The following is a 16,227-nucleotide window of genomic DNA, read 5'->3' as shown; positions in this document are numbered from 1 at the left end:
ATAGAAAACATTGCCGTGAAGGTCCTCCGGCTTCAGATTCATCCATATCATTACGGATGCGCCTGGACGGGGGTCTGCCTCTTCCTGTCCACATGAGACCGAGGTCAGGGATATACCGTCTTTCACCTGGATTTACCTTGTTGAAATTGCCCATTGCACGGAACCCTAACATCTCACCCGTCCATGTGCGGAGCACAGACTCTTTCAGGTAATAGGGAGACACAAATGAGATTGCGTCCATCCCTAGCTGCCCTCAAGCAGCAAGTACATGTGAGCAAGGTAGGTGAAGCAACTTTGGTTTGTTGCAGGTGCACTCACACGTTGGCCACGCTTCATTTCCAATCTTCACCTCTTGCGTCCTCAATTCATTTCCACAACCAAACTTGTCAGTTGGTAAGCGCACCTCAAACATGTTCTCTTGATTACCGATGGTGACGACAGTAAGAGTCCTAGCCTTTTCCATCTTCTCATCCATGTATTTCATTATCTTTTCACAGTAGCGTGTATTCGGGTTGTTCATGATATGCAGCTTAGCTCTCTGCCGTCTATCTCTGAAATACTTCACCGTGCCATGGAAAATACCCTCGACGATGGCTGTAAGTGGTAAAGCCCTATTTCCCCTTAGGACAAAGTTGTATGTTTCTGCCAGGTTGGTTGTCATGACGCCATACCTAGCGCCATGTGTGTCGTGCAGCAAAGACCACCGCTCTAGAGGTTCGTGCTCTATCCACTGTTGAAAGTTTTTAATCTGCCTTTCAGCCCTTCTCCTAGTACCGGGTGGATCAAACCCTGGCAAGTCACAAAGCCCAACAGGTTCTTCCTCAGCTGGTCCTGCTCCACTTGCTGTCTGTGCAGCCACTGCTGCAACATGTGCTGCTACCGCCGCTGCTCGTGCCGTTCTCCTCTCCGTAACATGTTTCTTCGTGAACTCATCAAGATAACCGTGTATCATAGTGTACTTCCATTGTTGGTTCTGTTTGCAGAGTTTTTTGAATAGATTCATAAGTGACTTGCTCCTGAACTGTGAGAAGAAGTTGGCCCCCAAATGCCGCATGCACCAAAGACTCTGCATGTCCTGCCATGGAGTTTGTTCATCAAGACCAGGGTTTGTCAGTGTCCTTATCGCGCTGAGTATGCCTGCATGTCTGTCATGAAGGATGCACACGTTCGGCTTATCATGCACAACTACTATCTTCAGCTTCCTCAAAAACCATAACCAACTTTCAGTGTTCTCACCTTCAACGAAAGCGAATGCGAGCGGAACGATTTGATTGTTGCCGTCTTGACCAATGGCGGTCAAGATCTGCCCTTTGTATTTGCCAGTGAGAAAAGTGCCATCTATACATATCACTGGACGGCAATGACTGAAAGCTTGGACGCATACACCGAAAGTGAAGAACACTCGATGCAGCACCCTCACCGTTGGATACTCTGGGTGCAGGAAGTGTTGAATGTCGACATAGGTGCCTAGATTACGGGCTCGCAGTGTATGGAGGAGGCGGACAACAGAGTCGTAGTAGTCAAAGAAAGAACCAAATCTATCCTCAAGAACTCTCTGCTGAGCCCTCCAAGCCTTGCCATACGAAATGTTGTACTTAAACCTGACCCTGACATTATTCATGATGGCCTTCACTTCCATTGCTTTCTTCTCCACTATCTCCGTGTAAAGCAACCGAGCAAGAAGCGTCGACGAGAGGTTATGATGGTCTTGACGGATACTGGGAATGACACATGTGTGCAACACCAGGTCACTCACAATCCAATCTGTGTCATACTTAGGGATATAGGCATGCACCCTCAGGACAATCTATTACTTCGCACTCCATTGTCAAATTTTTTTGTGAGGAGACTGTTGTTTTGAAAACCCCCTTTGCGTGGACATTGCCCAAGAAATTATTGCATCCTGCAGATGTTTCTTGTCAGGATATCTGGCACCCTTCGCAATGTTGTTCTGATGATATTGCCACGCAGAGTCATGCACATCGTTCACGGTCATAGCTGTAGAGAAGTCCTGATTCCATGATGCAGGAATCGGCTCCTCCTCTATATCTTCATCCTCGTCCGACTCATGCGACTCATCGTCATAAGAACTACGACCATCTGTATCTTCATCCTCCATCTGGTCCTGCAAGTTTCCATCTTCTTCGCCCGCGTCTACCTCGCCACTGTATTGATCCTCTCCTGCTGCCCCGGAGGTCTGGCCTGATTCATAACCACCACCGTCAACATTCGACACAGAGTTTGCATTGGACAAGTCATAACTCGATTCACCCTCGCCTTCAGGTGGGTTGGTCTCAATACGAATAACCTGGATTAAGGCGAGGGGTCTAGTTCCCCTTTGCTCGCAACTTTGTAACCAGCGAATCCACTTTGATGTCCGGTCTATCGGCCTCAAAAGTCAGAAAATATTCGAACTTGACTTAGTCCACAATGCTTGCACAGAGACGGTGTATGTTTCAGGACTAAGCCCTAAACAACGTACCAACCATTCCTGTAACTGACTAAACGTCCATGTTTGAGGGGCAGATATATCCAACTCCACATGCTTAAACTGACTCCGATCAGCTCTGTGCTCATTTGTTAACACACTACCAGAACCGTAGTAAAAAACAAACTTCACTACATCGGACATCTCTGCTTCCTAGAAAAATTAATACATGTCAAATAATAAGCAGTACAAAATCGAAAAAAATATTAATACGCGTGAAACACTAAAACAGTACGGTATAACAAAAATCTAGCCTTTCTAAACATATTACTACCGGCCATAATATTTAGACGCATCAAACACTAAGCAGTAACCCTATAAGATACTGGTACACACGTACCCTAATAAACATATACATTATAGGATAATCATATACGTGAGGGATTAGGGTTTACCCTTGAAGCGTGTGAAGCCCTCACGACGTAGTCACCGGATCAGCACCACCGCCACCTCCAAACTCCTCCAAATCAAGCTAAAATCAACTTTGAACTCTAACCCTAGAACCACAAAATGTGATGAAAATGCACAGTGAAAACACTAGATCGAGGTGTCTTTGGGTGCCAACGAGATAGGGGATGCGATTTTGTGGATCAAATGGGATCAAAATGCACTAATTTGGGCTAGAAAATGGGGTCTTTTTTGGACTTGAGGAAGAACAGAGAGGAAGCAAACGTGTCTGTGCGTGCACGTGCAGGGGCGGCTCGGGCGACGGGAGGAAGAAGAAGCAGGGGCGCTTGGGGGCACGGGCAGGGAAGGAATAAAGAGGAAAGGGAAAGGGACAGGGGTGCTCGGCCGGGCCCACCAGGAGCCGGTCGGTCACGGCCTGGCCGACGGGATCCCGGTCGGCCCAGGCCTGGCCGATGGGATTCTGGTCGGCCAGGGCCTGGCCAACGGGTCCTGGTCGGCCCGGCCCAGGCCGAGGGTGTATTATTTTTGAAAAAATTTAAAAATGCATATTATTTTTAAAAATAAATTAAAAAATCGTATTATTGAAAAAAAATTATTGCTACTACATCATTTTCGGTTTACAAGACTTATTTTTAAAATCACGAGAGTCCGTCCTAATATTGTGTTGTGCAAAGCATTAATTTTCATGCATTAACTGTATCTCTCATTTATGATTTATTCATTGGCTGACAAAGATCTAGAAAAACATGCCTCGCCTAGTCTCAGATGATAATTGTGGAAAGAAAAAAAGAAAGAAAGAAAGAATGGCCTCATGTTTTGAATTTTTAGGATTTGCCTTGTAAACTGGATGGGAGGAAGTATATTACAGCGAGTACATCCTCACGGCGGTGATAACACGTCAAGGACAATCCGCAACCAACACACAGTGCATTTGTCAAAGTGTCCAGCATCAAGTCTTTTGCATCCACGGTCATCGCAAAAACTACCTCGAACAAGTGCACCAAGGACTTAGAGGGGGCCCTAAGCACTGCACTGAGTTTTTGGCTGCCTCTAAACTTAGATTCTGGAGGCGAGTGCCTTCCTTCTTTGCCTTGAAGAACAGACATTTGGGATAAATTTCAGAACTGCACCCGGCAGTTCTCTCACACATACAGAGAAGTTGACAAGCATATCGGGAGAAGTTGAGATGCTCTGTTTTTTCGGGGCGGAAATCCATCACATCGACTTCATCCCTAGGAGCTCCGGCTGCCCAAATCGATCTCCGGCGCGCGTAATTAGCAACAATATGAGTCCAATTTCACTCCAACACGCCCGAACAACCTAGCCGTGCCAATTTCAAACCGTTGCGTCTAATTTCACACGCGGGCCGGCGAGATTCGTGAGCTCGGGCCACCGTGGCACCGATTCCTTCCCCTCCCACACTGTCGTGAACCTCCCAGCATTCGCCGCACGCCGCCTCCCCATCACCGCGAGCCTCTCAGCACCCACCGGGTTGGAGATAAAGCGCCGCCGCGAACTTCCTCTGCGCACGGGCCTTTCAGTCAGCGCCGCAGTTCACTCGATACCACATAGCAGTTGAGTCGTTCATAAGGAGAAGTTCAGAAGCAAGTGGCTGCAGAACCTACGGCTCAGTCGACCGAGAAACACAATTTCTCAGAAGGCGTCGACTTAGAAAAATACAGTCTCAGGCGACTGAGCCCAAGCAAAACTGAAATAAAGCATGGCTATGTATATGTGTTTTGTTTGATACAATTAAGTGGACGATGCATGGCAGAATACAGAGGACGAGCAGATGACTGCAGTGCTATGGCGACCTGGAGCGGCATCTGTGGCGATCAGTGGGCATGACGGTACCGTTGCCGGGGTAGAAGAAGCGTAGACGGCACGAGATGCGCGTCCAATACTTGGTCTTGAGGAAGATGCCCACCTTCCAGCGCGTGCGCACCTTGCCGTGCAGCTGGAGCGGCACCACGCCGGCGTTGAGCGACTCGAACATGGCCCGCATCCCGGCCTGGTCCAGCGTCCGCTCCGCCGACACCACGTTGTAGTGCAGCGGCAGGGAGCTCCCCGGCGCCACCACGAACGGCGCCGGCGTCCGCAGGACAGCCACCACGGCTCCGTGGAACTCTAGGGCGAGGTCGACGGGGGAGAAAGAGGCATCCGCCTCGGACTTGTCGTTTTTGGCCAGGATGGTGATGGACATTTGAAGGTGCTGGATGGTGCCGCCCTGGACCGCGTACTGGAGCACACCCAGCTGCGCGTCGGAGACCGCCAGGGACGGCATCTTGCGCGCGTAGAAGAGGTACACAGCGAACAGCACCCCGCCGATCACGGTCACGCCGATGGCGAGCACCATGCACATCATCACCATCGCCCATGCCCACCTGCTGTCTTGGTGTGATTCCAAGTCCCCCGGCCACCAGCTGCAGGTCCACGCCTCCGTCGCCACGGCCGGCGGCGTATCCATGCCCATGCCCTGGCCCTGCTCATCTCTCACGGGTCTCTGCTGCTTCACCTTCTTGAAGTCGTCCTCGACCGGCGGCACCTCCATATTGCGGTTCTTCTTAAAAAATTTGCCCTGCTCCCGTGACGCCTCCGTGAACTCCGTCTTAAAGAGCCTGACACCATTGACGTAGCCGGTCGCCGCGGGGCGCTGCCGATCATGCGACGTCTTCAACGACCGCAGGGAGCCGAGGAGGCGGAGCCGGAGCCGGAGATCTGGCAAGCTGTTCCAGATCATCTCTAGGAGCTTATCCAGCTGGGTCATGAGGATGTCAACTATGGAGTTGGACTGCTCAAGTACTTTAAGGTCGTTCTTGGCCTCCTCCAGCTTCTCGCGGGCGCCGTCGAGGTCGTGGTGGTCCGCCATTGTACACGCCTCCTCTAAGGATTTTGCGAGACCGACGCGGGCTATCTCGATCCTCACGGCCTCCGGCTTCCTGTTCGGGTCAGCTGCTCCTGGTCCGGTGACGCGGCTTATAGTGACCGTCAATTTACGGGAGAAGAAGGGTTTTCCTTGGATACTGCACGTGTATGTATGTACTGTATTAATTAGCCGGCCGGCCGGTGCAAATATAATTATTAATGGAGACGTACGTTGGGAGTCTCATTGTGTATATATATACTTCCTCCTTAAGGCACGCACGATATTTCGAGTTAAACTTTTGACCGTCAATTTGACCAACACAATATAAGTTATATGCCACAAATTTTTTATCATTGGAAACTTCTTTCGAATGCGAATTCAATGGTATACTTTTTTGTGCCATATAACTCATACTTCCTCCGTCCCATATTAAGTGTCGAAATATTACATGTATCTAGACACTTTTAAACTATAGTACATTCATATTTGAACAAATCTGAGACACTTAATATGGGACGGAGGGAATATTATATTAGTCAAATTGACGGTAAAAATTTAACTTAATATTTGTGCGTGCCTTATAAACTAAAAAGGAGGGAGCAGTAAGTATACATACCTATAGGAGCACTGGGCGATGAGGGCAATCATGCTTTTCCTCTTGGACGGGACGTCGAGGAGGAGGACGTCGACGATGACCTTGCGTACTTCTCTGGCAAAGAGATCGCCGAAGCTGACGATGACCGAGCCGTGGACCTTGGTCTGCGGGTAGAAACCAGCTTGCACGTTCTCTATCGTGGAGTCGCCTGGATGTGGGGACACAGTGAGCTTGAGGTCCTGGATGACCACACTGAGTAGGCCACCCAGGATCTGCGAGAAGGGCTCGATCATGTTTTCCGTGTCATCCACATAGTTGAACGTTCCTCCTTTGCTCTCCCTTGCGATCCCCTCCAGCACCTTCAAATATACATACGGAATTATTAATTACTAGCTATGCATGTGAAAATTTAATTTGCCCCTTAATTTGGTCCCCTCTCTCGATGTCTATTGCTTTTAGCACTTTTCGCCCTCTCCTAACATCGCTCGAATACATTTTTGTCACTGCCATAGACTCGCTCGGCGCCATGTTGTCCACACGCGACACGGACACGGCGCCTAGCGAGCCTGTCGCGGTGACAAAATTGTATTTAATATTAGGAGGGAGCCAAAAGCATTAGAGAGGAGGACCAAAGGTGCAAGAAAAAAGTCCACATTCCTCTCTAAACTATTGACCTGGCTCACTTTACCCTCTAAAGTTGTTTTGGACTCACTTAACCCCCTAAACTATTGGAATTGGGAGCACTTTACCCCCGGCTGTTTTCTGGAAGGGCAAAATCGCCTCTAGAAGTATTTGAAAAATCTGAAAATAATTCATACATGTAGGTTTTGGGTTGAAGTATATACATGTAAACTTTGGTAAAATAATATGACGATTTGCTATGGTACAAATTTGTTTTTCTTCACAGGTTGCAAATTGTCATATTTTTCAATCAAAGTTTACATGTATGTACTTCACCCCACAACCTATATGTACTAGTCATCAACCCATGCACCCGCACGGACTAGCAACGTGCAGTGAAAAGTTGTACAAAAGACTTAGTAATATAATTGTGAACATTATATCTTGAAAACATGTGATAATTTTCATTGGTTACCTAAAGGGATATATTATTATTTGTTTAATCGGACGGTTCACGTGTACCTTTTCAAATCGTGTTACTTCTTCTGATCTTAAATACATGACATTTTAGACATTGAAAAAGTCTACAATATTTTTTTACCGTTATTTCTTGTACATATATGTTAGTAGAAAATTATGAATTTTATATTATGAAAATATTTTTCATGACAATTCTAATGCTATAGTTTTGACCTTACCAACCTAACTTTTTATGTATAGTAGTCAAACTCAGAAAAGTTTTATCGCATGCTTTCTGGAAAATCATATTTTGGTAGCACAACTTTATTTATTTATTTCTACTTGTGTTACACCCCGTTAACTTAAATGTGTATTGTACATCGATATTTTTAAATAGTTATGGCTTCGTTGAAATGAACTCGGCATCAGATCCGCGGTGGAGACTCAGCGTCAAGTTCCACGCTGGACTTAATTGAAATCCGTAACATATGTGAACTTTCCAGTTTTCTTCCCATAGACACGCATATATATACAGACACATCACACTTATCATTTTAGAGTTTCATTCTTCCAGACCACAGTGATAATCCGTGGTTCTCACGAAGGATAACGCAACTCATTCTTGTTCCCACCATACATGCACGTCCGGACTATGAACATGAGAAGAAAAACATTCTTATTAGAAAGAATAATTGATGCATCGTTCATTGAAACATAGCCATCAACTTGATTAGATCAATCTTTCCATGGATTGATTTATTTATATTAGCATGGGAATATATTAATATTTATTTGGTAAATAGATTAATGAGAAATTATTATTTTCTTGTTTCTATTCTACGAATTGGGTTCTCTTTTTGGTGATCAATTTCTAAGTTATAAGGGGCTTTTTGGTTGCTACCCTGAGCAACATGCCTGAGATTTTTCCATGCTGAGAATGAGCTGAGTCCATTTGATAAATTGCCTGATCAGGCATATGCAAAATTGATGGTGTGTTTGGTTGCTACCCTGAGCAACATGCCTGTGTGGCTAAAGCTCCAGGCCTTGTTTGGATCAAATATTTGCCTGTGTGAGGGGATGGTGATTTCACACTCAGGCACGATGGAGGTGGAGTGGAGAGAATCTCAGGCCTCCAATTTGCTAGGCCTGACTCTGCACGTTTGGACAGGCATATTTCTCAGGCTTAAATCTCAGGATTGCAACCAAACAAACCTCAGGCTAGTTACAGGCAGATGTTCAGGTCAGGCATTTTGAGTCAGGGTAGCAACCAAACAGCCCCTAAGAGGGCAGGCATACATGCAAATCAGGAGGACATTTGAAGTTGTTGTATACCATAGGTTTGTTAGTTTAGTAGTACTACAAGTGGTTTTTTTTTTCGAGACCGTAGTGGAACACACGTTAGTTGAATATGACTCGTCTGATGGTTCACGTATAGTCCTATTTGCACATGGATCAAATGTAATTAATGTTTACTGAAATAGAATTATTCCACATTTAATCACAGCCGTACAGTACGGTGATCCAACCGTACAAATAATTCCGATGATGTGGGTGGGTGCGATTTTTTCCTTCCTGAAACCAGCTAGGGTGCAATTAAAATGCTCCCAATTTGAATAGTTTAGAGGTTAAGGAACCCCCCAAAAAAAATTAGTGTTTAGGGGAGAAAAATGAACTTTTTCCAAGGTGCAAAATTTTCCATGCATGCATCATGATCATGCACACTAATTAACAAATCAATCAATCAATAGAGGGAGGGAGGGAGGGATCATGTGTACCTTGTGGTCACAGTCTGCACCAAAACCAAACATGTAGACCGCCACATCGCTGACATCACCAACCTTAGCATCGTTCACCTCCCCATCGGACAAGACAAAGATGCTGGCGACGCGGCCGCCGGTGAGGCGGCGGTCGGTGAGGACTTGTTGGCCAGTCTGGAGGCCGTGTTTTATGTTGGTGCTGCCCCCGGCCTTGAGGCCGTCGACCAGTTCCTTCAGGTGTGCCTGGAAAGCCTTGGTCACCGAACGCAGATGGCACAGCCTCTTGGCGTTGGTGGAGAATGTGACGATGGAGAGGCGGTCGATGGGTCTGAGCTTCTTGATGACGAACTGCATGGCGGTCTTCACCTTGGCGAGCCTATCCCACTGCCCCATGCTTTCGCTGACGTCCAGGACAGCCACCAGGTCCAGCCCGAAGCGTTCGCCGGGGGAAGATTCATCGATGAGCTCCAGCATCACCTGCTGCCTGTTGACCTCCAGTGGCGCCTTGTCGTTGCTGTGCGACACCAGCCGCATGTTTCCGACTTTGTCCTCCTGAGGGGTCCCTGCATGCATGCATGCATCGTACGTTCATCATGATTCATTTTTCAATGTTCAGAAATGCATGCATGATGCTTCAATATATTCCTCCAATAAAAAATTGAATGAAATAAAACGTGTACCTCCTGGTGAATGTGCATAAGGAACGCTCTGGTCCTCATTGTGAATATCCGAGGACATTGCGAGAGACAGAGCGGTAGCTCTGCTCACGATCTATAAACAATGGGCCGATTTAATATACCTATATATCGGGTTAATATAGGAGAAGATGGAGTGGCATCAAGGGAATGGAGGGTGAGGAGGGGAGTAGAGTAACCGGAGTATAGGGTTTGGTATCTTTCTCTTTTTATGGAGGGGAATGTAGGGTTTGGTATATATGTCCTTTGCTCTCCCTCACAGCTTCCTTTTTGGAGTTTGCATGCACGTACGGTTAAGCAAAGGATGAAACGTGTCAAAGCCTGTGCTGGTTGTGTCGGAGAATTCTCATCGTATGGTTTTTTAGATAATCCCCATGTACGTACCATCGAAGTGTCCGTCGCGCTTCCACTGCGACACATCCGTGCTCGCTCGCGGACTCCAAGAAATGACTAATTAGGGACTTAGAGGGGGCTCTAAGCACTGGGCTAAGTTTTGGGCTGCCTCTAAACTTAGATTCTGGCCGGAAGCGAGTGCCTTCCTTCTTTGCCTTGAAGAACTAGCTAGACATCTGGGATAAATGCGAATGCCTTCCTTCTTTATCCTCCATTTCTAAAAGAGTGGCGTGTTTGCTCTGCGCACACAAACCAAGGAACTCTTATTCTCTCAATTCTGGACAGTTTTACCCCTAGCTGAGACCCAATTCTCTATGTCATCGAGTCTTGAAAGGGAGATATTTTCCTAATGGTGATTTCTGGAATTCAGCTTGCCCAACAGCAGCCTCATATACCTGGCGGAGCATTATGTATGGAAAGGAACTCCTGCAAAAGGGTCTGCTATGGAGAGTAGGAGATGGCAAGAAAATTTCGATCACCAAAGATAATTGGATCCCAGATACTATAATTGGTACGGTTCGGACCCTTGTACGACGACCAAACAGTGAGCTCTCTAATATCAAGTAATGACAATTCTTCGAACGAAGCTGCTGTTAGAGGCCTATATGTAGATGACATTGCTGAAAAAATTCTTAAGATCCCTATAAGTTCCCAAGGCTGTTGTGATTTTGTCTCTTGGCCATTCACAAAATCTGGTACATACACAGTCAGGTCAGGCTATAATCTTGCAAGAACACAATTGTTCTGGAAAAATCGAAGTTCAGCTGGTAAAGGGTCGCCCTCAGATCAAAGCACTATGGAGTATTTGTGGAGAAATCTTTGGAAAATTCAGTGCCCAAATAGAATGAAAATTGTTTTGTGGAGGATTGCACAGAATTGCCTTCCTACAGGTGATCAACTCCACATGCGTTCAATTCCAACAAGGTATGACTGCAGCTACTGTAATAGGATGGAAACAGTGGAACATTGTTTCTTTTTTTGCCATTATGTTAAGGAAATCTGGGCAGTGCTAAAAGAAACTTTTTTTTTTTGATGAAACAACCATCAGCGGGTTATTTATTGTCAATAGACGTAGCCGAAAGAATCCGACTGCGGGAAAGGTGATCCAGTTTATGAGGAAACCGGACCCGAAAACCATACAAGTTCGATTAATTAAGGGAAAACCGGCGAAGACCCAAAGAGCACGACTTATTAAGAAAAACCGTACAAAAGCCCTAACACTGAGCAACAGCCTAACAAAGCTAGGCACAAAGCTACCAACGAACAAAATGCAACTACCAAGATAAACTTCCGCCCGCTCCAACGACGACGAATAGGCCGCAGCACTCTAAAGCCAGAGAAGGTAGGCAGAGCTAGGCTTTTCCGACGACCGGAGCAAGGAAGAAGCCACCCCGAAAGGCACAGCTTGTGCAAGGGAGCCCGCGCTGCTCGAAGTCAACAACACTAGCCAGGCCCAAACCGGACTTGCGCTACACGCGTCCTCCGCCGCCAGACGAGATCTCCAAGGCAATGCCTCCAAGGAGGGCACGACGTCCGAAAACGCCGCCATTGCCCGACCCAGATGAAACCGAGCCTTAAGCTTTCGCTCGGAGGCACCTCGACTGCAAAGGGTGGTTGCAGTGGAACTACACGGCGATGCCTTCAAGAAAGAAGCGACGTCCACAGACGCCGCCATCGCCGGCACCGACGCAATCGATGCAAGGTTTTCACCCGTAGCCACAGTCAACACACTGCGGACAAGAGCACAAACACACAGCGAGACAAGGGTTAGAGCCTCACCAACACCGCTCCAGGACGCCGCCGGAGGCCGCCAACGCCACGAAGCCAGACCACCTCACGCACCGGATCTGGCTGCCGAAAGGCCAGACCGAGCTGCTGCCGCATGGATCCAGGCGCACCGGCCCAGATCCGGCCAACCGGCAGCAGCCCACCGACGCCACGCTGGGGACCCGCACCGCCAGCACCTGCCGAGGACCCGCCCAGCCCAGGCCGACCCAGATCGGGCCCGACCCGCAGCCAAGCCGGCATCCCCGCACCGAGGCCGCGCCTGCACCACCGCGCGCAGGCCGCGCCTCCACCCCGGTCGGAGCACCGCCGCCCCGCGCCAGCGCGCCCACATCGGGCCGCCACTTGCGCCGCCGCCGCGCGCCTGCATTACCGTGCGTAGGCCGCGCCTCCATCCTGGCCAGCACCCCGCCGCCTCGCGCCACCACACGCCGCGGGAAGGAAAAGGAGGCCCCGCCGCCACCATCCCAGGGCACGCGCGGCTTCGCCGGCGTCCCTCCGGCGGCGGCGGCGCAGAGGAGAGGAGGGGGGGGGGGAGGCCTAGGTCGGGGCTAGGGTTTCCCCCCGTGTCGCCAGAGGAGGGCGACGCGGGGGGCGAGAGTGCTCTTCTAAAAGAAACCTTTGATATGTCTCTAAATCTGAAAAGCTTTGTCAATATGCAACAATGGTTATTAGATTGGATTGAAAATGCTTCAGAACTGCATTCAATGATTCTCGCTGTTGCAATTTGGTACATTTGGGATAATAGGAATAATATAAGAAATGGTGAAAAGGTGCCCCATCCTTCCCATGTGGTGAGCAAGATCAAAGGTTATATTGATTTTATTTTGGTGTATGACTTCAGGACGACTGATTCCATTAGGCGTGAGACCCTCTCTCCAAAGCACAAATGGTATCCGCTGCCGGCCGAGTCGGTCCTGATTAATGTGGATGCGGCTATTTTTACACATTCCAAACGCATGGGCATTGGCGTGGTTATTCGCAATCACCTGGGACTGGTTCTAGCTGCGTGCAGATGCGTCGTTGATCATATCGTGCAACCAGAGCTAGGTGAAGCAATCGCAATGCGCCATGCTTTGACCTTTGCCGAGGAAGCTGGTTTTCAAAAGGTCATTGTGGCATCTGATTGTTCTACTTTGATCAGCAAAGTGAAAAGTGCGGTGGATGACAGATCACATATTGGTGCCATCGTTTTCGATATCAAGAGTAGGGCTCGAATGTTTGTATCTTGCTTATTTACTCATGTAATCGTTTATGTAATGAGGCAGCTAATGCTTTGGCAAAATCTGCTGAGCATGATGCAGTGTCCTGTTGGTTTAACGAGTCACCTGATGTCATCAGGACTATTGTTTGTAATGAACAAATTTCAGATGAATAAAGATGCTGCCTGTTATCTCAAAAAAAAAAAAATTAGCCGCATGCAGCATGCGCCTTTCACCTCCACAAGATTGCGTACGTGGAGTACAAAAGAATATGGATGTGAGGCGCTGGGCGCTGTTTCGTGGTCACTGTTTGGTGCCATATACTTAAAACTTTTGAAGATTTCAAGCTCCTCCATTTAGTCGGCAGGTTTGAGTCCTCGTGGCCGTGCTCGCCTAGCACGAGGCCACGCGATTTGACGCTGGTGAGGCTGCGCTCGCATGCAGCCACATGCAGCCACCACTTGGAGGACAGGAACAACTTGTGTGCAAAATTGAGATGGCGGCGTTAACCTTACATTCCTGCCTTCATTTGAAAACCAGGGTGCTGATCCTGCACACACACCTCTGCTGCTGCAAATCTGGAGTAGTTGATACTGGCAAAACCACATGCCATGGCAGAATGCAAGAACCGAGATAATTCAAATGACGACCAATCTGTTGATCCAAATCAGACACAGATTCCTATGAGATTCGAAGGAACAGGGATGCGACAGATTCCTATGAGATTCCTTTTTTGGAATTATGGAAAACATGAAGGGTCCATCCAAAAAGGATGCAATTATGGGAAATTTGTTAATCAAACTAGCTCAACTTTGACCATGTTTATAGTAAAAAAATATTAGCACTTTTGTCTCAAAATAAATTTATTATGAAAATATATTCTATAAATAATCTAATGCATGGTATTTATTTTGTACCATGAGTGTTAGTATTTTTTTAATATAATTTTAGTCAAAGTTAAAAGCGTCTTACTTCTCGAAATGTGAGAATTGCATGTTTTATGGACGGAGGGAGTATATATGAGGGAAGAAAACAGAGTACAAAATAATCAGTGTAACCCCTCCGAGAGACAAAGAAGGAGAAGGGAAAAATCAATACAACGAGAATAGAAGTCAAAACTAAATCCGGTTTTGTACCCATTCTTGAATATGAGAGATGGATGTTTACTTGGCACGCCAAAGGAAGTAAATTCCTAACAGAACATGGACTTGCAGCCTACTCAAGCTGGGATGCTTTTGAGGATTTGATTATTTCTAGTCGTCCAAATTCTCCGACACATTAAGATGATGACTTCCATGAAGAACTCTTTAAGCTGCATCTCAAAATTGATCAGGTTAGCAAATGGATCAGCCTGTGCAGAGCTGTCGAGGTTCAATAATCCGAATTGGCACATGGTAGTAGTTTTGAAGCGTCACGGCATCAACACCACCAGGACCGAAGCCCACAGATAAGAGGGAAAGAAGGCCCAACATGAAGTACGCCGGCCCGCTGCGTCGGGAGCCCGATCCGTTGTAACGATCGGTACTTAGGCAGAGAGAGGGGAGAAGGGTGCCTTCGTCTTGGTTGTCATCTGATTAAACGTTGGCGGCGGGATTCGGCTCGAGATATGGCCGGCGGCAACCATCGCCACCGGAGTGTAAACTCTAGTTACCAATTCTAAGTGATACATGTAGTAGCTACCCTATATCGTGCGTTACATCTGGTATCAGATTGCCGTTCGATCCATCCAGTTTTCCCCATTCCGTTCCGCTCTGTTCGTCGCCTCTGATCCTGGCGCACGAGCACGGCACCCGTCTCCAGGTGAAGATGAAGATGGAGGATCAGCTGCCGTTGCTCCTCGCAAAAAAAAGATGGACGAGAAATCGAAGACCATTACCACGGGGAATCACGAGCTCAACGACGTCTACTGCATCGTCGATGACCTCCGCGAGCGTTGGCGCCCCAAGGTGGACGGTCAAGTGGCCGATCTACGCGATTGTGTCGACGAGCTTCGTCAGCAACTCGATGAGCTCAAGTCTACTTCACCTACGGCGTCCGATCGCAAACACGGGCACGGATCCGGTGTCGTTGAGGTGCTGGGGTCCGCCCATCTGGGCCCGTCCTCCTCGCAGGCAGCACCTGGGCCTTATGGCCATGGCGTGGACAAGACTACACGGGGTGCAGGTTCGGACTCACGAATCGCCTCCGGCCAATGGTATTACGCATGAATCCCCTACTCATCATCACACTGGTTTTGATTTCTGCAATCATGAGCGCTGTCACCATATGAGCCCTGCTATTCCTCAATTTGATTTTCCCAAATTCGATGGAACCAGTCCCAAATTATGGATTAAGCAGTGTGATACATATTTTGATCTCTACCATATTCCTCAGCCTAATTGGGTCACTTAATTTTGCTGGACCAGCCAAATTTTGGATGCAAACCATAGAACTCAATTTGAAACAATGCTCCTGGGAACAGCTTTCTCAGCTTGTTGTTGAGCGTTTTGATAGAGACCAATTTAACCATTTCATTCGTCAATTTTTCCACACCTCGATCCCAAAATGGCTCAGTCCTTGAGTACATTTCATCCTTTGATGATCTTATGCATCAACTGTTAGCTCATGATCCATTAGTCAATCCAGCTATTCTCACTAGCAAGTTTGTGGATGGTCTGAAACCTAAAATCCGTGCTGCTGTTGTTTTACATCGACCCAAAGGCCTCGATACTGCGAGCTCTCTTGCCATTTTGCAGGAGGAAATACTGGCTGGGTTTTCAAACAAGGAGAACAAAAGAACGGAACACAACTTTAATGTTCCACGAAGTTATCAGAAGCATCCTCAGGCTATTGCTCCAATCCCACAGGTGGATACCAAAGCTACTCCACCCAAAGGCAAGCCTGATGAAAAGCTCGCTGCATTGCTCAATTACAGAAGGTCCAAGGGGTTGTGCTTCAAGTGTGGAGGCAAATGGGGTC

General features: G+C 47.7%; 1 protein-coding gene across 1 annotated transcript; it reads right to left on the bottom strand.

The window, feature by feature from the left end:
• Window positions 1-4,471: 4,471 nt before the first annotated feature.
• On the bottom strand, window positions 4,472-9,973 carry LOC100844482. The gene is made up of 4 exons (XM_003573113.4): window positions 9,875-9,973; window positions 9,213-9,757; window positions 6,379-6,716; window positions 4,472-5,919 (listed from the first exon to the last, which is right to left on the bottom strand). The coding sequence occupies exons 1-4, from the start codon at window positions 9,930-9,932 to the stop codon at window positions 4,701-4,703; spliced, it is 2,160 nt and encodes a 719-aa protein (XP_003573161.1). The 5' UTR covers window positions 9,933-9,973; the 3' UTR covers window positions 4,472-4,700.
• Window positions 9,974-16,227: the final 6,254 nt, after the last annotated feature.

This window comes from Brachypodium distachyon, chromosome 3 (assembly GCF_000005505.3).
Source record: "Brachypodium distachyon strain Bd21 chromosome 3, Brachypodium_distachyon_v3.0, whole genome shotgun sequence".
In the NCBI taxonomy this organism is placed as follows: domain Eukaryota; kingdom Viridiplantae; phylum Streptophyta; class Magnoliopsida; order Poales; family Poaceae; genus Brachypodium; species Brachypodium distachyon.
Note: the sequence above shows the minus strand (reverse complement) of the source record. Positions and strands in the feature narration are given on the sequence as shown.

Excerpts from the sequence above, each read along its gene's own strand:
- LOC100844482 (XM_003573113.4), bottom strand. The coding sequence starts at position 9,932 with ATGTCCTCGGATATTCACAATGAGGACCAGAGCGTTCCTTATGCACAT. Across the intron at positions 9,758-9,874 it reads TTATGCACATTCACCAGGAG|GGACCCCTCAGGAGGACAAA; the intron begins GTACACGTTTTA and ends GCATGCATGCAG. Across the intron at positions 5,920-6,378 it reads ATCGCCCAGTGCTCCTATAG|TATCCAAGGAAAACCCTTCT; the intron begins GTATGTATACTT and ends ATACACGTGCAG.